This window comes from Marmota flaviventris, chromosome 19, assembly GCF_047511675.1.
Source record: "Marmota flaviventris isolate mMarFla1 chromosome 19, mMarFla1.hap1, whole genome shotgun sequence".
NCBI lineage: Eukaryota > Metazoa > Chordata > Mammalia > Rodentia > Sciuridae > Marmota > Marmota flaviventris.
The window spans coordinates 31934471-31958767 of NC_092516.1; the positions used below are offsets into that span (position 1 = coordinate 31934471).

Genomic DNA, 24297 nt, shown 5'->3' on the forward strand with positions numbered 1-24297 from the left:
GAGTGCCTCCGCTCCGCCAGGCTCGCCTAGCCGCCAGCCGAACGCCTGCTTCGGCCCGCGCGCGAGTTCGCGACGCGGAATGTGCTTGCGCCTGCGCGTGGCCGGGTTGAGGCACGCATCTCGCAGAGGGTGACCCTGAGGGCGCCGCGGGGAGTGGACTCGGGGACGTGGAGGCCCGGGCGGCGTTCACTTCGCTGGAAGGTTCGAGTGAGTTCCTGTTGGCTCCTCGCAGGAGTCCCCGGACCCGGCGGAGCCTGAGCCGGGCCGGGGCGTCGTGGGAGGAGACCGGGCTCTAAAGGCGGGTGGAGAGGGGTCAGGGTTGGCCCGAGGGTCCTGGAGCGCGTCTGGGGTCCAGCGGGTCCCTCCAAGGGGGAACGGCGCTGGGAGTCTCTAATTCAGGGTTTCAGACCTGGTAAGAAAATTCCTTTATTTTCTCTGTGTGAAAGTGGGCATTTCTGTCTCTGACCGAGCAGCGTTAGCAGCGCCTGGTATTTCAGGCGGAGATGAGTGTTCGAGCGGCGTCTGCGCACCTCGATCTAACGTTTACACTGGTTTCCGCCTTGAAATTATGATAGGATATCACTATTTAATACATCGAACGAGAAGCACATATACTAGCGCAGCCTGAATGTGTATATATTGCTATAGTACTGCTGCAGGACCTTAGCAAATCTCTTCCTTACCTCGTCTTGGTCACTAATCTGTTCAACCTTCTATCACCTCGGAGGTCTTTCCATTGGCAACCATCCAATACAGCCATACCTTAAAATATTTTCCTGCTGTTAGCTGGTTATTCTGATTTTTTTAAATTAAAGGATTTAAAGTATGCAGGCTGAAATCTCTAGGTCAGTACTGTCCAAAAGAAATAAAATGCAAGGCCCAGCACACTAGCGCAAGCCTGTAATCTCAGTACCTTGGGAAGCTGAGACAGGAGGAGCCTGAATTCAAAGCCAGCCTCAGCAATTTAGGGAGGCCTTAAGCAACTCAGCGAGACCTTCTCTGTCTTTAAATAACATAAAAAAGGGCTGGAGATGTGACTCTGTGGTTAAGCACACACACACACATATAATATATACACACACACAATATATATGTATCAAACACATAAGTAATTTTAAATTTTCAAATGGTCACATTAAATTAAAAGAAACTTTGAAATTAATGTTAATAATTTAGCCCAGCATAGCTGAAATATTTCAGGACTTTTAAAAGTTATTAATGTGTATTTTAGATTCTAGTTTTTTGTAAAAAAAGACTTTGAAATCCAATGTGTATTTTACACTTAAAGCATATTGCCTTTCAGACTGGTCACACTGCAAGTGCTCGGTAGCCACATGCCACAGTGGCTGTTTTGGACAGCACAGCTCTTCCCTATTTGTCCACACGAGTTTTCCATAAAAGAAACACTTGAGTTAGCTTCCCTTTGCAGAGGCCTAGAATGCCAACAACAAATTTTTCCTAATAAGTGATAGTAACTACAGCTTTATATATATATATATATATATATATATATATATATATATATATATATGTGTGTGTATATATATATATATATATGTGTATATATATATATATATTTTTTTTTTTAGCTGTAAAAGGACACAATACCTTTATTTATTTATCTTTATGAGGTTCTGCGGATTGAACCCAGTGCCTTACCTATGCTAGGTGAGTGTTCCACCACTTAGCCACAACCCCAGCCCAATAACTACAGATTTTGAATACCTCTTAAATGCCAGGCATTGTACTAAAAGCATCTCATGTAATTTCATTTTACAGTTGAAGCAATCAAGGCACAGGAAGGTCAAGTAACAGGTTCTAGGACTCTAACTTGGCTCTGACTTTAGTGTCCATGTTCACAGATCATGATTTAATAATACCAATAGCTTATTATCTAATAAGTGTTGACAATGCCAGCACTGTGCTACGTGCTTCGTATAAGAGATTGAACCCAGGGGCACTTAACCACTGAGCCACATCCCGTTTTTTAGAGGCAGGGTCTCACTGAGTTACTTAGGGCCTCTCTAAGTTGCTGAAGCTGGCTTTGAACTCACAGTCTTCTTGCCTCAGCCTCCCAAGCTGATCTAATGCATCACGATCTCACCTGTTGCTACAGTGCTGTGTGGGTAACCTCGTTAATCTCAGTTTAGAGGTAACACTGATGTTGGAGCAGTGAGTGCCCAGGGGCATATGGATAGTTTTTTGACAGTGCTGGAATCTAACCTCAGGGCCCACTTTAACCACTTCTCTGTCCTCCTTCTGTCTTTAGTGACTATGATTTTGAGTTGACTTCTTTTTTTTCCTGATGTATTCCAGGCCCTGGTGGGACAGAAAAGACAGAGATGGACCCGGTGAGACTTGTCCGCCTATTCTCTCGGGCCCGCCCCTTGGGGCTCTTGGGCCTCCAGCACTTTGACCTTCTTGGAGCCCAGTGGACAGGAGGCAGGGAGGGGCTTGTGTGGCTGAGGGCTGTGGGGCCAACTCAGCCAGCCTTAGCTGCCTTCAGCAGCTCCCCTTTGTCAGCTGCCTTTGAATCTGGGAGCCAGAAGAATATGAGCAGCCTCCACTCTGACCCAAGCCAGCCCAGCTCCACAGGCCCTCAAGAGGAAGAGGAGAGCTTTGGAACCCTCTCTAATAAATACTCCTCCCGGAAGATATTCCACAAATCAACACCCCAGTTGTATGACCTACGACTCAGGGAACAGAATATTGAGGAAGATGAAGAAGGGGAACTGGAGCCAAAATCATGGCAGGGCCCAAGAAACACCCCATATTGGTACTTCCTTCAGTGTAAACGCCTAATTAGGGAAGGAAAGGTGAGGAACCTTGGGATTTGGCTTTCCTGCAGCTCAGTATATTGTGGGGGGCCACCCAGCCTTCCCCACAATACATGTTGAGATGCTCAGTGTTTGGTCCATGGGCCCTTTTTCTTCCCTGGCATCATTTACCCTGCTGACCCATCAGTCTCATGGCATTGACGTTCCCCAGCTGCAGTTTTCGGTGTATATCTCCAGCTGTGTTCTTCCCATGGACTCTGATCAGTGTATCGGTTTTCCTCCTTGTCATCTCCCTGTGCTTATCCACACAGGCACCTGTACAGATTCAAGTCTGTTTTCCCACGCTTCACCTCACTTCATGGCAATCCTGTCATTCCATTGCCAAGGCCAAACTTCCTTAGGTCATGCTTCATTCTTCTCTTTCTCTTACCAACTCTACCCCCAGTCTGTCGCTAGCCCTAAGTACTTCTCACAGCCCCACTCTTGAAAGGCCTTCTCTTTGCCCTTCTCGGCTATTAGAACACTTAACACTTGTTGCTCTGGTCACTTCCTGCCATGCTGTCAATCACAGCACAGAGCTGTCATGTTAAACAGAAGGCAGATTGAGTTAATCATCTCCCCCAAATTCCCAGTGTATTCAGTGGCATTTATGTTGGGGTGTAGTTTAGTGGTAGAGAATTTGCCTAACATGCTTGAGGCCCTAAGTCTAATCCCCAGCACCAAAAAAAAGAGAAAAAAGGTTATTTTCGTGGGGACTGATAATGATATTGCGTTGTGTTTAAAAGTCTCTTGGAGGTATGTGCTGAAGTTCTTATGGATGAACTGAGAGGATCACTGAGATTTGCTTTAAACATACTATTTGGAGGGGGCATGCAAGCTACAGGTGCTACAGGTGAAACAGGATTGGCTAGATATTTACAGTTGTAGTTATACTGTTCTTGCTTTTGTGTACATTTCAATGAAAAGTTAAGAAATAAAGAGAAGCCAAAATCTTCACGAGGCTTTTTTTTTTTTTTTTTTTTGGAGCCTGCAAGATCTGCCACACTCATCCTCCACTCCTCCATTATCTCTCTACCCTCATCTCTTACTTTGTTTCATTCACCTCAGCACCCCAACTTCTCATTCATCTTCCAGGCCCACTCCTTTGCACTGACTATTCCCTCAGAGAGCCTCCTGGCTCCCTCCCCTACCTTCTTCAGGTCTTTGTTTATGCGCCACCTGGCTCCTAAAGATGAATCCCCTGTACCTTTCTTCCAGTGTTCCCTGCTTTAATTTTTGTTCATAAATACATATGTATTTCTTCATTACTGCACTTTGTGTCTGTCTTTCCAACTACAACATGAGCTTCATGAAGGAGGAGCTTCTTATTCACAGCTAGTGAATAGATTTTGCTAGGCTTATAATAGGACTCAGTAATTATTTGAATTAACAGATGAAAGTAATTAAGGGGTGAAGTAGTGAACTGAGGATTTAAAAATATATACATATGTGTGTGTATGTGTGTATGTATAATCTTTTTTGGTGTTGGAGGATCAAACTCGGGGCCTCACACATAACCAGGCAAATGCTCTACTATGAAGCCACATCCCTCCCTGTGAACCAAGGATTGAACCGGGGAGTAGAGATGAGGCTAAAGCAACTGTGGTCTGTGGAGGTTTGTAGTCACCCAGAGCTGCTGCCCTGCACCATGTCAGGATGGTTCCTCCCTCCCTCTACTGAGGGTCTCTGAGGCCATCCTAAGCCCTTGTCTCATCCTCACCTTGTCTCCCTTTCCTGCCAGCTGGCTGAAGCCCTGGACCTGTTTGAGAGGCAGATGCTAAAGGAGGAGCAACTGCAGCCACTCGAGTACAACTACACGGTGCTGATTGGAGGCTGCGGGAGGGCTGGCTACCTGAAGAAGGCCTTCGGGCTCTACAATGATGTGAGTGTGCCACATGGTAGTGGGGCAAGGCTCTAGAGAGTATGGGCTTTGGGACCATAAGGCTGGGTACAGGTCCTGAGTGTGCCACTTGCTGGCGCTTTACTCTGGGTGGAGGACTTAAGCTCCCTGGTGGCAGAGTTATCATCTATAAAACGAAGGTGATCTTGGGTATTAATTGAGATGACACCTTCAGCACCCGCCTGGGCCACCATGGGCCCACACAGCTCCTTCCTTTTCTGCTACTGTTCCTGGTTCATGTTGTTTTTTATCCCCTGCATATGGCACCCACATGCACTGGCTTCCACATGAGAAAGTACTTTTATTCCTTCTGGAAGATCATTTTACTTTCCATTCATTTACCTCTTTGGTGTGTCATCATTGGGAAGCTATTTCCTTCATGAGTCAAGAAAGGCTTGCTGGGGAGGTCGGTAGACCTGTGGGAGAGAGCCTGTCTACTGAGGCCAGAAGGTTGGGGGTCCTTTACCCAGCAGGGGCTTCTGGGGATTTTAGTCTTCCTGTCACTTGGGTCACTGCACTCCAGGTCCAATGATCTATAGCTGGAAGCAAGGGGGAGTCATTGCACTTACAAATGGTAGAATAGCATGACAGCTTTTAAAAGACCTACATAGACTTAGGGACCCTGCTCAAAATAAAAAGGTCTGGGATGTTAGCTCAGAGGTAAAAGTGCCCTTGTGTTCAATCTCCAGTACTGCAGAATAAATAAAGACCTAATAAATAGTCATGGCACAGGAAGACAGAAGGCTTCCCTGGCCAACTAGCTGGTAGAAAAGAGTTCACATGCCAGCTAATGGGCAAGGAGAAAAGGGGGAAGTTGGTCACCCATTCAGTAGCAATTCTCCTTTACATCTTCAGAATTCTTAAGTGATTGCCCTGTTTATCACCACCTCAGTGAAGCCAGGCTTCTCTATTTAGCCTTTGTCATTCTCTATCCTTTGTTGCCTGTTGTTGTTCTTATTGATGTGTGTGTGGTACTGAGGATTGAACCCAAGGCCTCAAGTGCATGTGAGGCAAGCACTTACCAACTGAGTTATATCCCAGCCCTCAAGTGCTTTTTATTTGGAGACAGGGTTTCACTAAGTTATCCAGGCTAACCTTGAATTTGTGGTCTTCCTGCCTCAGCCTCCCAAGTTGTTGGGATTATAGATGTATTCTAATTAGTATTTTATGTTTACTTTTTTATGTATTTATGTAGTCCTGCAGATTAAACCAAGGGGGACTTTACCTTTGAGTTACATTCCCAGCCCTTTCTTATTTTTCATTTTGAGAAGGGCCTCACTAAGTTGCTCAGACCGGTCTCAAACTTGTAATCCTCCTGTCTCAGCCTTCAAGTCACTGGGATTACAGGCCTTTTTTTAAATAGACATTTTATTTTAGAATAATTTTAGCTTTATAAAAAAGTTTCAGAGACAGTATAGAAAGTTCCCACATACCTCTCACCCAATTTTTGCCATATTGACATCATATAGTACCATACTACATTCGTCAAAAGAAAACACCCAATATCAGTGCATGGCTGGGATCTAAACTCCAGACTTTATTTGGATTTCACCAGTTTTTCCATTCTTTCTATTCCTGTGTGCATTCTGGGCTTTCAGACTGGCACTAGTTCCTGCAGTCTGTGACGTTTTATGAGTCTTCCCTGTTTTTCACAACTATGACAGTTTTGGAGAGCACTGGTCAGGTCTGGTACAGACCCATCAGTGTGTTTGGCTGGTGCTTTCTCTTGAGATAGGAGTTGGGGTGTGGGAAAAGTCTATCACAGAGGTTAGTACCCTTTCATGTCAGGGTGCACATGCATCAACACGTCTTATTACTGATGATGTGAACCTTGGTCACTTGGTGAAAGTGGTGTTTGCTAGGTCTCTCCAGTGTTTTCTTATACTTTTTCCCTTTTCACCCTGTTTTCTGGGTATCCTTCACAGCATTTATGACTGCTTGTGAGTACTTGATCATCTGCCATTTATTTTTCTTTTTCTAATGAATGCTTAATGAGGATAGGCTCTGCTTGCTCTGATCACTACTGGTTCCCACTGAGGACATGTAGTAAGTCCTTTGTCCACACCTATCAAATACATGATAAACACAGAGTGTACATCTTCCTCCAAGAATAGATTATCATCTGCACTCCCCCCCCTTTTTTTTTTTGAAAAAAAGTACTTTTTTGGAAAAAGCAGCTTGCCACGATATTATATCCTCAGCCCTTCTTATTTTTTTAATTAAAAAAACTTTTTTTTAGTTGTATATTGACACAATACCTTTATTTTATTTCTTTTTAAGTGGTTGTGAGGATTGAACCCAGTGCCTCACGTGTGCTAGGCAAGTGCTCTACCACTGAGCCACAAACACAACTCCTTATTTTTTATTTTATTCACTAAGTTGCCCAGGCTGTCCTTGAACTTGCAGTTCTCTTGCGTCAGACTCCGTTAGCTGAATTACAGGTGTTTATCATCACACACAGCCCACCTGCACTTTTCAGATAAGGAAATTCAGGCTCAGAGAAGAATGGACATGTCCATGGTTGCCCTGTAGGAGAGCATTGAAACTGGGATTTGAGCCCCAAATGACCTGACTCTAGCAGGGCTCTTTTCAGTGCTTTAGCAGCTGGTCACCTGCCCTCATTGGTCAGATGACCTTCTCCAGGCAATAGTGAGTGCTTGGCTTTACTAGTAGGCTCTGACTCCAGTGTCTTCCTCAGCCACCTGGAGGCTTTACAGGTCCCGAGTTAGCCTCATTCCCAGAGTGTGATGTAGAGGTTGGGTAGTCTTAAGAGTGAGTATTGTTGTTGGCTGCTACAAATGAGTGGGGAGCCACCCAAGATCACTAACCTATACTCTCCTACCAGCCCCTGCATCTCTTTTAGGATGATGGTTTCATTCCCAGTTCTGCAAGGAAAACTCACTTGCCCGTGACCCCTCAGTGAGTGAGCACTGTACTTCTTTTCCCAGACAGATCCACCCTGTGGCCCTTTGCCAATCAGGGTGATCTGATTGGACCTGAGGTTAGGGATTGGAAGGCCCCTGCTGCAAACACCCCAGGCCCAGAGCAGTCTCGACAAGTGACCAGGTGCTCAGCGAGAATGATTTCTCATTGGAATTTCTGGGGTGAAATCTTCAGTTTTCAGAGTCCCTCTGGTAGAGTTGGGTTTAGATATGTAAATGTCCCTTGATTCAGCCTTAGCCCTTTGAAATGTCCCTTGGCTCAGCCTTAGCCCTCAGGTCAGTGGATTATAGTAATAGAGACCTCTCTAGGGTCCTATGGGGTAGCTGCTTTTCTCTGCGTCCAACTGATCCTGGTACTACCTCTTAAATTTCCTTCACTTCAACAGATGAAAAAACGGGATTTAGAGCCCTCAGATGCCACATACACAGCCCTATTCAATGTCTGTGCCGAGTCACCCTGGAAGGACTCTGCCCTTCAGAGTGCCCTGAAACTACGACAGCAGCTCCAGGCTAAAAATGTCCAGTTCAACCTGAAGACATACCATGCTCTGCTGAAGATGGCTGCCAAGTGCTCAGACCTCAGGATGTGCCTTGATGTGTTCAAGGTGGGACAGCCCCCTCCCTGTTTCTCCCTTTTGGGCCCAGTTCCACCAGGGCAGGTTGGAGGCAGAGACAGTGGTAGGCTGTGGGGCAGGGTGGGGGGGCAGGAAGCCACCAGTGGTGGGGTGGGGAGCCCCTGTACTGACTGGAGGGCCAGAGTAGGGGCTTGAGGTACTGAGAGGTGGAAGGGACGTCTCAAGGAGGGGAGAGCCAAACCTGACACACCAAGGGGCCAGTGGAACTAGACACACTGCAGCACAACATGATGGTGGGGTTGTTCCAAAGATTCTAGAAGACCTGTCCTTTCACAGATGAGGAAACCAAGGCCAGAGAGCTGGGGGCCTTGCCCTCATGGTCATAGCTGGCTGATGATAGAGCTGGGACATTGAGGCCAGGGCTGCCAAACATGGCTGCTAGGGTGTGGTCTATGCAGAGGTGCTGCCCACACTCACTGGCAGGTGGATGTTTGGCTCAGGAGCTGGTTCCAAACTGGCCCCAAGTGCCATATTTATTCACTCAGCTCATTAAGACACATGAGCCTGGTTCTGGCCCTAGGGGGTCAGGCACCTGGGCCTGGATCCTGTTGCAGATTCTCAATGGAACCGCCTTGTTCCCTCCCAGGAAATCATCCACAAGGGGCATGCTGTCACAGAAGAGACCTTTAGTTTCCTGCTCATGGGCTGCATCCAGGACAAGAAGATAGGCTTCCGACTCGCCCTGCAGGTTTGTCCCTTCCACTCTGCCTTCCTGCCCTCCTTCCACTGTGCACCTGCACCAGGAGTGCAAAACAATGATCCTTTGTGCATTTCCTGAGTTTTTGCTACTGCCTTATGCCAAGCATTTTTATATTTGCCATATTTTGTCTTTCTCAGCAGCCATTGTGAGGCTCACCGCTCTCATTTTACAGGTGCTCAGGAGATGAGGTCCATGGAGACACCAGGGCTGGTCCTCAAGTGAGGACACAGCCAGCCCATACCTCTCCCACTGTGCTGGATGGCCAGCCCAGGCCCCTTTAGCTCATGGTCCCTGACTGCCGTAGCTCACTCCACATCCCCTCTTCTCTCCACTCAGCATCTGCAAGTGTGACCCAGAAATGTGTACTTAATCCCAAAGTCAAACCTGCAGCTCTAATCCCAGTTCAGCCCCCAGAGATAATTTTCCTCATCATGTGGGAAGCTGGTGTCAGTGCTGGTGCACAGCTACTTCTGAAGTCACACTGTCCTAAAGTATGCTCCAAACAAGCAGCAGCAGCCCCATCTAAACTTCCTGTGTCCAAATCTGCATTTCAGCAAACTCCCTGCACAGAGTCTGAGTGCCCTTACAAGGAACAGTCTGGGGTCAGATGCTCCCATTCCCGATGCAGAACCCTTAGAAGTAGTGGCTAGCTGGCCATCATGGATGTAGGTAGTTTCTCTCATTCCTTGAACTGATCTGTTCTTCTTAGAAGTAACCTATTGTAGCAGTGGCCTATTTGTGTTACACTCTGGTGAACTGCTTCTGCTAGACACTGTTAGCCCCATTTTTCAGGTGAGGGAACTGAGGCTCACAAAAGTTAGTACCTGCCTGAGGTGCTACGGCCACTAAAAGCTGGGCCTTTAACTGACATTTTATTTGACACTAGACCCTGAATCCCAACTGCCATAGGATGGTGTATGTGTCCCATAAATCTCCATCTGTCAGCCATTCCTTGTTGGGTATGTCTGCCAAGATCCTGGATCTCTTCAAGGCACTGCTGTGGTGGGCAGTGGCCCTCTTGCAAGACTCATCCAGCTAGGGTCTAACCTGTTCCTCTACATCTGCACACACATCTCTGAGGAGGGCAGGGTGTCAGACGTATGCCCTAACCCCAGGTTGAGGGTAGATTCCTGCTAAGCCCACAAAGCAGAGGGGACCTCTGTGGTCTCTTAGAAATGTGTCAGAGCAACCCAGATATGAACAGAGCTGCATCCGTTGATCACACACTGAATGTACTAGATGTCATGCAGTGGAGATGAAAATAATATGTCCTATGAGCAAGTGGAGACTCAGTGTTCACAACTAATGAGGGTGCAAGACTTCAGCTGCAGTTGGCCTGAACCCAGCCCTGCAATCTGCTGGCTCCGAATCTGGCTCCATGTTGCCCTGTGCTGGACTCTCAAGAGAATTCTCTGTTGGCCTCAGCACCCTTAAGTCAGGAGTTGGGCATGTAGCAGGCACTCAGGAGTTGCTGCTTCCAGAACCTAGCCTCTCTGGCCATCTCTCCCTTAGGTATGGGGCTTTAACGATGTGCACAGGGATGAGACTGTGAGAACAATTTTGGGGTGAACTTGAAGAAGGAGAAGAATTGCAGGCCCCTGTGAGGCCTCCCATGGAAGGAGTTTCAGAATTCTGACGATTCTTATTTGTCAGAGCCTGGTGTCAGGTTAGACATTTTTCTTGAGATGTGGTCTTACTGTGTTGCCTAGTCTAATTCTGAACTTCTGGTCTCAGGTGATCTTCATGCCTCAGGCTCCCATGAGCAGGGACTAAAGTTGCATTATACGTGCAAAGCTCCTTTTTAATTTGGTGGTGCTGGAGATGGAATCCAGGCCTTGTGCTTGCTAGGCAAACACTGTACCAGTGAGATACACTCCAACCTTCTTATGTCTTCTGATTTTGCTGTCTGCTTGCTGCCAGTGCCCACCTCTACTAGGAGGCGGGAACACTGAGCTCATGTTTGTCTCCTCCTACAGGTGTGGAGGCAGATGCTGAGCCTGGGACTCAAGCCAACCCAACATGGCTACAACTTGCTGTTAGGGGCAGCTCGGGACTGTGGCTTGGGGGAGCCAGAAGTGGCCTCCAGGCTGCTCCTGAGACCCAGAGAGGAGACAGTCCTGCTCCAGCCCCCAGGCAGGCAGCAGGCAGGGAGGAGAGGCTCTTCTGTGATTGATGGTGTAATGACCAGAGTACATGTGGAGGCCCTGGAGAGGGAGCTGTTTCTGGAACCTTCTCAGGCAGTTGAGGGACTTCCAGAGCCTCGGGAGGCCCTAGTGCCCAGTAAGGCACAATCTGAGGTGGAAACCAAGGCAGAGCCTGACCACACAGCAGCTCTTACCCCAGTGGCTCTGAAGCCATCTCCCTTGGAGTTGGAGATCAACCTCCTGACCCTGGAAACTGTCTCCCCAGCTGTGGTCTCCTTTGGGACAGTGATCACCCCTGCTGACAGGCTAGCTTTGATAGGGGGCCTGGAGGGCTTCCTGGGCCAGATGGAAAAGCACGGGCTCCAGCCGGACATTAAAACCCTTACACTGCTGGCTGAGGTGGTAAAGCCTGGGAGCCCTGCGGAGTCCTCACTGCTGACCATCCTAGACAGGCACCAGGTGGAGGCCGATGTGACATTCTTCAACACACTGATGAGGAAGAAGAGCAAGCTGGGAGACCTGGAAGGGGCAAAGGTGAGGGTCTCCAGAGCAGGCTCTGGGCTGTCAGGGACTCTTTCTTTGTTCCTGACCCTTGGACTGTGGAATGTGGCTCATCTGTATCTGGAACCCTGTTCCAGGTCCGGCCCTGGTGAGTCTGGAAATTGAGCCACTAGCCAGCCAGGTGCACCCCTGCTATCCCCTGCCATCTTCATGGAGCTCACAGATTGGTGGGGAAGGGAGATGTCATCATCACCTTGATAAGGAGATATGATGGAAACAGGGTTGCGGTGCCACTCAGCCCGGCACTGGAGCCCGAGTGGCCTCACCCTACACACTGCAAGGCTGCACTCCCTCCACTCTGGACACTTCTCAGAGCGTCACATCTATTCATTTCTCTACTGAGCAAATCAGGAGGCATGACTTGTATGTGCATGGCTTCACAGGTGGAGGTGTTGGGGCTTTTGACAGGGTTTTGGCCATTCATATAAAGAGATTTTGTGTGATTTTTTTTTGCCAGAAGTACTGCCCTGGGCATTTGTGAGAGTCAAAGGTGACAGATGTTGCCTCTGCCTTCATGCCCACAGTGGACAAGTTAAATATGACAGAGCCCTTCCCCAGTGGTCCATCCTGACTCAGGCAGGCTGAGGGGACATCCTCTTCTTCATACCAGGCCTGGCGCTCCCTCAGCCAGCACTTCCCACTGTGGGCAGCGTTGCCTCCTGCTCTGAATCTTGAGCCGCTGAGGCAGCTTGTCCTCAGACTGATTGGCTGGCTGAGAAGCTGGAGGCAGCAGGTGGGAGGCAGGATATGAAGGGCAATCATAGAGAAGGGACAGTAGGCTGGCAGTCAGGGTGCACATGCTGAGGAGCTGGGTCCTGCAAGGAAAACTGGGCAGTATTTGGACCTAGAGTGCTGAGCTGGGGCCAGAGACACTTTGCTGTCAGCAGAGGGAGCCATGAAGCCTCTGAGTAGAGCTGTGCCCTTGGAGTCTTCAGCATCCAGCCAAGGGCTTCATGGGAAGGCCTCAGCAGGGTTGGTGGGTCACAAGTCACAGGTTACAATGACATGTCTGCCCTCACAGGCGCTGTTGCCAGTCCTGGCAAAAAGGGGAATTATCCCCAACCTACAGACGTTCTGCAACCTGGCCATTGGGTGTCGTAGGCCCAGGGATGGTCTGCAGCTGCTTGCAGACATGAAGGTGAGGGGACTTAGGCCCAAGTAGGGTGCCTGTGGTTCTGGGGAACACTTGGGTGCTCAGGAAGAAAATCTGTGGGCGAATTGGGAGTCCCAGGGAATAGTGGGCCCCAGGCCTCTGCACTGGGGCAGGGCAAGTAGGATAGCTCCTTTCTGCTGCTGAATGGCCATTTTAGAGCAAGTTGATCTTGGTGAGCCACTGTGAGAATTAGTACAGAAAGCAGAGGGTATTCCTGTCTGGAAGATGGAGAGGTGGGGGACAGGTCTGGGACCTGACACTGCAGAGGGACTTTGCTAAATGGATTTCACCTGATCACAGCAGAGCGCCACTTCCTGGGATGTTTGTATTCACTGTTGTGTCACCCAGCCAATGCTGGCTGCTTTTCTAGGCTGACCACCACATTCTGATGACCACACTTGTCTGTCACCAGAAAACTCATCCACGAGTGAGAAAGTGGTTGCCTCCTGCCTCCTTCTCTGCCTGTCAGTTATCTCAGTTCTTCAGGGAGAACACATGCCTTCCTTTTGGAGGGGGAGGACAGCCTATTGTTGCTATGAGATTCCACATTGCATTCCTAGTAGCTGCCACAAGACAGCCACAGCAGACTGTTCTGTCCTAACAAATATCATCTTTCTAATTGTGTGATATCCGTGGTGTTCTAGAAATCCCAGATGACCCCCAACACCCACATCTACAGCACTCTCATCAATGCAGCCCTCAAGAAGCTGGACTACACCTATCTCATTGACATCCTGAAGGACATGAAGCATAACAGGGTCCCTGTGAATGAAGTGGTCATCCGCCAGCTGGAGTTTGCAGCTGAGTACCCACCCACCTTTGACAGGGTATGTGCACCAAGCTCTGAAATGCTCATTGTCTCCTTAATCATTGCTGTTCCTGCTTCTGACCTTTTGGGATTGGCATTTCCTTGCTTAAAATGTCAGCAGCTTCTCTTTAGAGAAATCCTAAAGCCCTTAGGCCATACCTAGTGAGTCCTTGTTTGTGTGGCTCTCTCAAGGGCAGACATGTCTTCCCATTATTGATAGTGAGTCCCATTCTCCTCTTTCCTACCTCAGTATATTTGTGACTCCTCTAGGTCCTTCTCCCATAGGTCTGCTTAAATAGCCCTTTTTCAGAGGTGCCCAGCTGCTGTCTTCCCCATCTCCCAACATATAGCTCTGTTCCCTTATTTATAATTTTGGGGCTGGTAATTAAACCCAGGGGTGCCCTACCACTGAGCTAAATCCCAAGTCTTATTTATTTATTTATTTGGTGTCAGGAATTGAACTCATGGGTACTTGACTACTAAGCCACATTCCCAGCCCTATTTTGTATTTTATTTAGAGACAGAGTCTCACTGAGTTGTTTAGTGCCTCACTTTTGCTGAGGCTGGCTTTGAACCTTCAATCCTCCTGCTTCTGCCTCCTGAGCCTTTGGGATTACAGGTGTGCGTCACCACCCCCAGCTTTCCAGTTTCTCTTATTTTTGAGACAGAGTCTCACTAAGTTCCTGAGACTGGCCTTGAATTTGTAATCCTCCTGCCTCAGCCTCTAAAGTTGCTGGGATCATGGGTGTGTGTCACTGTATCCAGCACAGCCCTTGGTTTTTATGCCATGGTGTCCGTTCTTTGTGATTTTTGCCTTTCCTAAATCCTAGGCTTCTAGAGGTGGAGATGGTCTGCCTTGTCTACCTGGGTTCCAAGTGCCTGCATATTGCTTGGTGCTTAGTAGACTTCTGTCTAGTGGGTGGACAGCAGCAGGTAGTGATGGGATTTGTTTGATAATGGACATCTCTCTTGCTGCTGCTCTCAGGATATCAGGCTCTGGTGTTTGGATTTATGCAGACCCTGTGGAGACAGAGCATCCAGGGCAGTCGTGGCCTGGAGAGAGACAGTAAATGGGCAAGGGCATGCTGAGCCATGTGACCAGGGGCTCAGGGACACTTTGCCAGTAATGGCACTTGAGTGCTGTTTTGAAAGCTGGGTAGGAATGTTCAAGACAGGGCAGGGTATATACCAGGCAGAGGGTGTACCTAGGCATCTTGACTCTTTCCCATGGATTCCTGAGTTGATATATTCTGATACTAGTTTTTTATTGTTGTTGTTGGTTGGTTGTTTTGTGGTGCTGGGGATCAAACCCCAGGCCTTGTGCATGGGAGGTGAGTGCTCTACCAGCTGAGCTACACCCCAGCCCAGTTCTGGATACTATTCTTTCAGTTGCATGTTGCAAATAATTTCTGGTTAGTGGATCATCTCTGCCACTAGGAATCTTCAACAATCACAAGACACCCTGAGGCCTAAAGTTTCCTATATTCAAATCATAGACTCCGAATTATGGAAATATAAAATTATTTATATTTGTTTGTGACTGTCAGGTTTTGCTTTTTGTATTCTCTCTGGCTATATTAGGTGTATTCAAGTTCAGAATTGCTACAATCTTTTTTTTTTTTTAAAGAGAGAAAGAGAGAGCGAATTTTTAATATTTATTTTTAGTTTTCATGGGACACAACATCTTTGTTCGTATGTGGTGCTGAGGATTGAACCCGGGCGGCACGTATGCTTGAGCCACATCCCCAGCCCTGCTACAATCTTTTTAATCAAACCTTATATCATATGTGGTAATGCTCTGTATCTCTGATCATTCTTTTCTTTTGCCTATTTTGTCCTCCATCCCCTACGTTCTTACAGTACCTGGTGTATTTTGTTTCTCCTTTTCTTATCAGCCCTCTGTGGAGATGGCTTCAGTAGTCCCAAGGTGATAAGTTAGAAGGGAGTCGGAGGCTCTGTTCTGGAGAAGGTAGAATTGGGGGGACCCAGCAATTCATTTGGGGGCTCTGTGACATCTATGGATTGAGGAACAGTACAGTACACATTCAGGAAGAAAAATGACTGTTGGACAGATAGTGGACAGATAGCCTGCCACATATAATTACTTTGAATTAATTTATGTATGTATGTATATATGTCAGTTCCGGGGATTGAACCCAGGAGCATTTTACTGCCGAGTTACATCCCCAGCCCCTTTTCATTTTTAGACTTTTTCTGGCTAAGTTGCTAAGGGCCTTGCTAAATTATTGAGGCTGGCTTTGAATTTAAGATCCTCTTGCCTCAGTCTCTGAGTTACTGAGATTACAGGTGTCTGCCACCATACCTGGCTGGAATTTCTTCCTTAATGGTGGCAATGCTCATGTTATATTCTTCCCTGTCCCCTGTAGTCTCCTGGAAGCAAGAACAGTAGGGACAGCTTCCCCAAGGACTGAGCCAGCTGCTGGGGTATGAGAATAGCTGTAGACGATATACAGTGATTCTGATCACCAGGACTCCCCTGAATTCCATGCTTTTCCAATTACAGTACAAAGGGAAGAACACGTACTTAGAGAAGATCGATGGCTTCCGAGCTTATTATAAGCAGTGGCTGAAAGTGATGCCAGCAGAGGAAACCCCCCACCCCTGGCAGGAGTTCCGGACCAAGCCCAAAAGAGACACTATCAGGGATGCTGGTGTGGATGAAGTCCTTGGGGGCAGGTAACAGAATGCACAGCTAGAACAAAGTGCCTGGACCTTGGTGCCTGATGGGAGTCCTGGGAGTCCTTTCCATGATAAAGACAAGCAAACATGCTGGTGTCACCTTTCTTGAGTTGGAAATGCAGCATTTTATGGGTACAGATATGAGGACAAACACTGGGCCCAGGGTGCCCAAGAGCACCTGCCACAGCAGGTCCAAGAGCAATCTTTACACATCATCTCAGATCAATTTCACCTGAGAGATTGTCAGCCCATCACTGCTGTGTGACTTGTGGTCACACAGTACGTATGAGATGGAGCCAGGACTAAGCATAGAGGTGTCTGTTCCCTGGGGCCTGGCATTTTCCTACCAGGTTCCAGTTTGTTACTCTCAAAGAATGGACATAAGGCCCAAGAGGTTTCAACGTTTTATTTTTACAAATCACATCTGGTGAACACCAAAGCCTTCACCTGTAGAGGTGCTCCAACTCACGCCTGAGGCACTGCTGAGAAGAGCTGTTCCCAAGAAGCCGTGGCAGGATATGCAGAAGCCTGCAAGGTCCAAAGTCCAGGGTGGAGAGGGGCCAGGCCTATGGCCTCAGCCAGAGCAGCCCCGACAGCCACAGTGTGTACACTCGATGATGCGCCCCTGCAACAGAGCACAGCTAAGCTACTGCACCTGGTCGCACACCCATATACCCTGACCCTCCGTCTAAGAAGTGTATTTCCTGCAGAACACAGTGTATTTCCTGCAGAACACATCTCAGAAACCTTTGCTGGATTAGTTCTGGACAGAGGAACTTCAGTTCCCTCATGAAAATGGGAAATGCTACTCTTCACACTGAAGTTATATTTGTGTGCATTTAATACATAAATTCAACATACACAATTGTCAAAAAGGAAAAAAATCTGTGTGGATGAGTCTCATTACTCTACCAGTGAGCTGAGGCAGGTGCCACTGCTCAGAGGGCTCATGCCAGGGGTCTCAAGGTTCCTCTCTGCTAGGACACTGGGGCAGAAAGGTATACACTTGAGTTTCTGTGGCTTACAGGAGAGTCTTATCCCAAATGCCCAGTGTCTGGCTGGGGTCTGCCCAGCAGACTAAAGGCCCTAGAGCAGTGGTTTATGTTAATTTTATTTTTCCAGTTCTTTTTTTGAGGAACAAGAGTTTAGTCTAAGCAAACAAAATCCTCTGCTGAAACTCAGCCAAGTTGAAGGTAGCCTCTGCTAGGTTGATGCAGTACCTCTGTCACAACACCCCTGTGGAATCCTGGGGCTCTCAGAAGACAGAGACTTCTGGTGCTCTGCCACCCCTGCCCTCATCATGCTCACAACACAGCCTTCCCTCCAGAGCCAGCCCTTCCCACTGCTGAGTATGCCCATGCATGAGCTTCCACATGGTGCAGGCAGAGCTAGCCACTGTGTTACAGCCCTCGGCTCTGAGCCAAAGCTCTAGGAACTCACTGCAGCATAAAGGATACCATGGAATAAGGCGCCTGTGGGAAGCTAGGAGGAAAAAAGGACAAGCTGGGTCATCTGGCCTGACCTCTAGCTGAGCCAATAACTTGGCCAAGGGGCTACAGGACACGACTACTTAATTGGTAAGTAAGTGCCAATATCTAATGCCTGCCTTTTTCTGCAGCTTCATTTAAGAGGGGCTCAGGTCCTGTTACACACACAGCACCATTCCTGGGGTGCCCTGCCTAGCTGTCAAACAGAAAGTTCTGATAAGAAATAAGTGGTGACATTAAAGTGGATTGAAGGGAAAGGGACAGGAACTCCTACTGACCAGCCATCCTTTCCTAATACTGTTTCTCACTACCTCAGAGGTAGGTATTGCACCACCACTTCCTAAATAAGGAAAGGGATTGTTATTTGCCCAAAGGTGGAGTTGAGGCTGGCCCCAGACTTAACAAGATTTCTAAGCCCCATCCCTGAACAGGGAACTCATTCCTGGGAGGGATGGCCAGCAGGATTCTAGTGACAAAACTGCATTCCAGCCAAACCAAATGCTATAAGCCCCCCTGGAGTCAATTAGGGCAGAGTTTTGAAGTGAAAACAATGTCAAATTCGATCATCAGGCATTACCACTTCCAGCTTGCTTTTAGGAACCCGGCAAATGCAGTTAGTTCCAAAATTGGTGTCCCGAGTCTGAATGCACCGCAGACAGCACAAGTTCTCATATCCCTGCTTTTTCCACTTTGCAATCAAGTTTTTGTCTGCATAACCTTCTTTAATACAATATTCATAGAGTTCTGTCAAAAGATTGGGAAAGGATATCAGACCATGGTGTAAAAAACCTGCCTCCACCCTTGATTAAAAAGAAAAATTTGCCCATTTTTAGTGATTAAAAAAAAAAAAACAATTCATGGTGCTTGCTGAGGCTACAAGCATGAGAATCATTACTTAATTCTGAAAGTTTAAAGGGTCAAGAGAGAATTTAGCCAATTACCTCTGCTTATGGCTTTCCGCTTATAAAAGAGATCAAAGATATAGCGGGTTTTCTGGTGGTGGATCCTGAAGATGGGCCACAGAGATTCCACTTTTCTCTTTCCCTCATGAGGTTCTGTTTCAGCTGGGAAGAAAAAAAGTATGTTTGTTTTGAGGAGCAGAATTAGTCTACACAGGATAATGTTTTGTTTTCCAATAATTACATATAATGAATGAATACTACTTTATACCCCCTAAAATGGCTATAATCAAAATGAAGGACATTAACAAGTATTAGGGACAACGTGGAGAAATCAGACTCCATACCCCGCTGGTGGCAATATAAAATAATGTAGCCACTGTGGAAAACAATCTGACAATTTCTCAAGAAGTTAAATATATATGGGCATTGTGGTGCGTATCTGTAATCCTAGCAGCTCAGGAAGCTGAAACAAGAGGAACACAAATTTGAGGCCAGCCAAGCAACTGATGAAGACCCTGCCTCAAAGATTAAATAAAGGGCTGTGGGGGCTGTGGCTTAGTGGCAGAGTGCTTGCCTAGCATGTGTGAGGCACTGGGTTCAAGCCTTAGCACCACATACAAAAATTAGCAAATGAAATAAAGGTATGCTGTCCATCTACAACTACAAAAAAAGGTGGTGGGTGTGTGTGTGTGTGTGTGTGTGTGCGCGCGTGCGTGCACGCACATGCTGGGAATGTAGCTTAGTGGTAAAGCACCCCTGGTTTAAATCCCTCAAAAATACAAAAGAAGTCAAACCTAAAGAGTTACCATATGACCCAGCAACTCTTAGATACACACCAAAGATTACTGAAAATATACATGTATGTGCAGACTTATACGAGAATATTTGTAGAAGCCAAAAAAAGTACTAACAACCCAAATGTCCATCGACTCAAGAATGGATTAAACACTTGGGTGCGATGGTGCACGCCTGTAATCCCAGCAGCTTGGGAGACTGAGGCAGGAGGATCTCGAGTTCAAACCCAGCCTCAGCAACTTAGTGAGACTCTGTCTCTACATAAAATACAAAAAAGGGCTGGGGAGGCAGCTCAGTGGTTAAGCGCCCCAGGGTTCAATCCCTGGTGTGTGTGTGTGTGTGGGGGGGGTGGCAATGAATAAACAAAGTGTAGTCTATTCATACAAAGGTAGAACTGAGGGTGGTGATGGCTGCACAGGTCTCTGAACATACATTTTAAAAGGGTCAATTTATAGTATGTGATTTATATTAATAAAGTAATTTAAAAAGAAAAAGTTGGAACATATTTTTGAAAAAATTTAGTCTTTTAAACTAGATAAATTAGAAAATGTAGATTTTTTAAAAAATCATTGAACAATAACCTCTGTTAACACCCTGGTTAGTCTGTCTCTCTGGATCTCTTTCTATAGCATCATAAATTCTCAAAGTAATCCTGGTCCTACAGATGTTCATTCTGATCTAATCATCCTTGAGGTACCTCCAGTTTCATTTCCCAGCCAAAATCCTTTACTGCTTAGGAAGAGCCAAAACAAATGATCAGCCTGAAGGTTTTCAGCACAGAAGGTGTGAAGGAGACATCTCCTCCAATGCACATAAATCAGAGGGAACTCACACCTGCTGCAAGGCAGTTTTCTGTCTTTGCAACTACCAGTCGATCTTTGTCTATTACCTCCTCTCAGTTTTTAGGGCAAAGGAAAGGCAAGAAGCAATCAAGAAAACTATACCTCTATTTTCCAACCAACTTGTAAGCCATTCTATTACTCAGTTTTTATAATTCAGTTCAACAAACAATTCTGTGACTGAAGCAAAAAGATAGGTATGAAAGACTCAGAGAGCCTATGTGCTTGCTGTGGGGAGGCCTTGCTCTAGGTGCTCAAGGAATGGCAGTGGGGAAGACAAAGTGCCATACCCTGTACATCTGGATAATCTTGGTTCTCAACAACATTTTGGATTTGAACCATCTAGACCTGAAATCCTCATTTGCTCATCCTGAAGCTAATCCTTTCTCTGGCAGAGTCATGGAGCCATCCTTGACTTTCAATTTGGCAGGTCTGGAAGTGCTAAGCCTGCATTCTCATATGGTGAAAGCAACTCTAAGGCTGTAGCTTTTGCCTTTCTCCAGTCTGCTTTGTCCCCAGAGAAGTGTTTGTTCCCAACACTAAAGCCAGATATATATATATCCCTCTCCCCCACACACACACTTGGATTTTTGTTACAGTGGAAATAAGAATAATATGAACTAGGTCTGAAGCTTATGTGTTTATCAACAATGAGAGGGCCAAGAAATGCTGAAAAACTGTAACAAATAGAAATGAGAGAGCGAGCTAGGTGGTGCATGCCTGTAATCCCAGCAGCTATGGAGGCTGAAGCAGGATGATCACAAGTTCAAAGCCAGCCTCCCCAGCAACTTAGTGAGACCCTGTCTTAAAAATAAAAAGAGCTGGGAATATGACTCAGCAGTTAAGCACCCTTGAGTTTAAATAAATAAATTCCATAAGAAGGACTACTTTGTTTTGGAGATTTAAAAAAAAAAAAAAAAAAGTAGGGGCTGTGGCTCAGTGGTAGAGCACTCACTTAGCACATATGAGGCACTATGTTCAATCCTCAGCACCACATAAAATAAATAAAAAGGTATTGTGTCCAAATACAACTAAAAAAAGAAAAAAATTTTTAAAAAAATCCACGTCTAAATACAAGGTAAACTGACCCTCTCAAAGTCAACCCTTGTCTTGGGTTCAATCCCTGTACCACCAAAAAAAAGAAAGAAAAAAAAAATCACTCCCTAAAAGAGGAGTAGTTTTTTTTGTTTTTGTTTTTTAAATTCCAGCTCACTCCCATTTCCCCTATCTTTACTTGACATAGAGCTGTTCGGACAAGAAATCTTTCAGTCCATAATGACCTTGATTACAGCAAGTTCTGGGGACTTAATAGAAGCTACCTAGCACCATTAGTTGTGAAAACAGGAAGCAAAGTATTTTAACGTTGATTTAGTAATGATTGCTGGAGGTATGACCTCATAATAACAGTGGTTTGATTTGTTTTAAACAAGCATTTAAAAGGTTGCTTTAGGGGTTGGGGACAGTGGTAGAGCACTTCTCTAGTATGTACAAAATCCTAGATGTCATCTCAGCACCACAAAAACAGTTGCTTTAAATGGTAATCCAGACTTGTGGCTTCAGATAAAGACTTCAAAGATAGCATATTACATGGGTTCACAAAGTGCAAGATCACACAGAGGGAAGAACAATGGTGCAGTCTAGGAAACTCCTAGATGACGGAAAGACTGATGAAGAAAATAGTGTCAAAGACCCACGTCACAAGAAAGTGAGTAAAGATGTTTCCTAAAGAGTAGCATTTTCAAGTAACTATATATGATTTTAAATACACAACCAAAATAGTAAATAGGTTAGATTATTTGACCTATATTCCCTCAAGCTTTGTATTCACATTGGTTAAAACAACTTTTTCGAAGACAATTTCATCAATGTTATTTCCAGCACTTTCAGCATTCTGACTTAATACACAAAGCATGCCAATGTTATGTTGTTATACTGAATTTGTGCTTGGCCCCAGAGGTACCTAAGCCCACAACCTTCTGTCAGCCCACTACAGAAGCACCCCACTCACCTTCTCTCATCTTTTGATCTAATTCATCCAGTGTTGGCTCAATCAACTCCCAGCCATCTGGGGGAGCTTTCCTGCTTCTTTTGACTTTAGGCATTTTCCTCCCACAAGATAATGTACAAAGACCTGGAGCAGGAAAATTAAATACATTGGTTTCTGAGTCTCAGATTACCCAAGGCCTTTGCCAGCCACTGTTTTGGAAAAACATTCACTTCCTTGAAGTGGCCCAGGGTAGTAACTATGGGGGGAGGGGGCGGCTCAACATCCAGACTGCCTGGGTTCAAATCTTGGTTCTTCTACTTATTCATTGTGATTTTTAGAAAGCTACTTAACCTCCCTAAATCTTGGTTTCTTTATGTGTAAAATGGGGTTAACAGACCTTACCTTATGGGATCATTGTGAATTATTATAATTCATGTTATAACGTAACATGCCTGGTGTGTAGTGTGCTTAACAGACTGTGTTGTTATTAACTAACATCAACTACATCCTGGGCTTGTACTGGTTATTGGGAATACAGAATAAGCAATTAAAACACAGCCCCTGCCTCTTAGAAGGTGACCTTATCGTAGAGACAAAGACAAGTGAAAAGGCAATTACAATACAGTGTGAGGGCTACAACTGAGGGAGGAAAACGGATGAGTGTTTAAAAGGGAAAAGATGGCTATAAAGCCACAGTACCTTAGTATTTCTTTCCCAGGAGTGTAATAGAAAGCTCTTTGGTCTCTGCAGTTACAGGCTTAGATTCTTATTTAGCGCTACCAATTATTTAGTGACTTTGGAGAGATCACTTTCCCTCTTTGGTCTTCAGTCTTATCTGTAAAATTAGGGAGTAGATTAGCTGATTGCCAAAGTCACGTTCAGATCCAAGGAACGTGATCTATAAAGTCAGGTAAAGTCCGTACAATAGGCAAGTCCAAATCTAAAGAGCAAAGCATATTTTTCAGACTACATAGCATTTCCTAGTTGGCAAGGAGAGCTCAGGTTATCTCTTATCTTTAAGCATAGGAGACTCATGTCTCCCAAACTCATTGAGTCTGTCTCACTTTGTGATCCCTTTATAAGGTCTCACCCCTACTCCTGAGCGCCTCTTTTCATAATCTCTCCATAAACTTACAGACGAGGAATCAAACTAAGAGGTGGTCTCAGAGTTGCACAACTGGAAACTGTCAAAGTCTGACTCTGATTAGGGGATCCTGATTCCTAAATCGGTGGTCCTGCACAGAAGTTAAAGATGGATGGACTCTGATCCCTGCCCCCACGGCGCAGAGTCGGTAGCAAGAGCATCACTTTCCTCTGATCCAGAGAAATTCGAGGGCCCTGGCCCAATCTGGGATTCAAAGGAGGGCTCTAGCGGGGTAAGCAGACCAAGAGAAAAGAAGTGGTGGGCGGTATACAAAGGCTGGAAAAGAGGCGAGGGGGAGTGAAGACATTACAGCCAGAAAGTAGGGAAGGCTCACAAAGAGGACGGGATCTTAACGGCCTAGAAAAACAAGCAGTAATCAGAAAACAGCTCCGGCAGAGAAAACGGCGTGAAAAGCCAAGAGGCAAAGAAGACCTCATATCTACCATGACCTCGGCAGATCGAAAAAGGCGCCGACTCCGGCCTCTCAGTCCAGACCCTCAGATTGCCCTCCCGGCCAGTTCAGCTGTCGTCCCAGGCTGTAGGTGACAAAGTACAATACTTCAGAACAGAAAAAAACACTCACCGGAAACCAAGGCACCTAGGGTCGCCGCTTCTCTATTGACGGCTTCCGCCCCTCGGGGGTCTTTTCAGGGTGAGGCCCCCGTGGAGCCCCGCCCCACCTCGCGCGGAGATTACGTCACGGTAGGTGTCCGAAGCGCTGCCTGTATAGAATTCCGGCGCCGCTGTCGCCCCTTGCCCTCACTTCCCGGAAGGTGGCCCGCAC

The 24297-nt window shown here is 46.5% G+C and overlaps 2 protein-coding genes across 7 annotated transcripts; one reads left to right on the top strand and one right to left on the bottom strand.

Annotated features, from left to right (window-relative positions):
- Positions 1 to 50: 50 nt before the first annotated feature.
- On the top strand, positions 51 to 16651 carry Ptcd1 (pentatricopeptide repeat domain 1). 3 transcript variants are annotated; one of them, XM_027953239.3, is made up of 9 exons: positions 51 to 207; positions 2317 to 2816; positions 4558 to 4698; positions 8045 to 8263; positions 8880 to 8981; positions 10970 to 11671; positions 12720 to 12836; positions 13496 to 13678; positions 16184 to 16651. In XM_027953239.3, exons 2-9 carry the CDS (start codon positions 2343 to 2345, stop codon positions 16358 to 16360), a joined length of 2115 nt encoding a protein of 704 aa, XP_027809040.1. In that variant the 5' UTR covers positions 51 to 207; positions 2317 to 2342; the 3' UTR covers positions 16361 to 16651. The 3 variants fall into 3 exon arrangements, with proteins under 3 accessions (XP_027809040.1, XP_027809041.1, XP_027809043.1); XM_027953240.3 differs by having other exon boundaries at positions 51 to 201; XM_027953242.3 differs by lacking the exon at positions 12720 to 12836.
- Positions 16652 to 16750: 99 nt separating this feature from the next.
- On the bottom strand, positions 16751 to 24282 carry Bud31 (BUD31 homolog). 4 transcript variants are annotated; one of them, XM_027953250.2, is made up of 6 exons: positions 24097 to 24282; positions 23069 to 23204; positions 22391 to 22513; positions 18788 to 18910; positions 18424 to 18590; positions 16751 to 16984 (listed from the first exon to the last, which is right to left on the bottom strand). In XM_027953250.2, exons 3-6 carry the CDS (start codon positions 22482 to 22484, stop codon positions 16934 to 16936), a joined length of 435 nt encoding a protein of 144 aa, XP_027809051.1. In that variant the 5' UTR covers positions 22485 to 22513; positions 23069 to 23204; positions 24097 to 24282; the 3' UTR covers positions 16751 to 16933. The 4 variants fall into 4 exon arrangements, with proteins under 4 accessions (XP_027809051.1, XP_027809052.1, XP_027809053.1 ...); XM_027953251.2 differs by lacking the exon at positions 24097 to 24282 and adding an exon at positions 23957 to 24066; XM_027953252.2 differs by lacking the exon at positions 23069 to 23204.
- Between the last annotated feature and the right edge of the window lie 15 nt (positions 24283 to 24297).

Excerpts from the sequence above, each read along its gene's own strand:
- Ptcd1 (XM_027953239.3), top strand. The coding sequence starts at position 2,343 with ATGGACCCGGTGAGACTTGTCCGCCTATTCTCTCGGGCCCGCCCCTTG. Across the intron at positions 4,699-8,044 it reads CCTTCGGGCTCTACAATGAT|ATGAAAAAACGGGATTTAGA; the intron begins GTGAGTGTGCCA and ends TCACTTCAACAG. Across the intron at positions 12,837-13,495 it reads AGCTGCTTGCAGACATGAAG|AAATCCCAGATGACCCCCAA; the intron begins GTGAGGGGACTT and ends GTGGTGTTCTAG.
- Bud31 (XM_027953252.2), bottom strand. The coding sequence starts at position 22,484 with ATGCCTAAAGTCAAAAGAAGCAGGAAAGCTCCCCCAGATGGCTGGGAG. Across the intron at positions 18,911-22,390 it reads AGATCAAAAGATGAGAGAAG|CTGAAACAGAACCTCATGAG; the intron begins GTGAGTGGGGTG and ends TTTTCTTCCCAG. Across the intron at positions 18,591-18,787 it reads GCGGAAAGCCATAAGCAGAG|AACTCTATGAATATTGTATT; the intron begins GTAATTGGCTAA and ends ATCTTTTGACAG.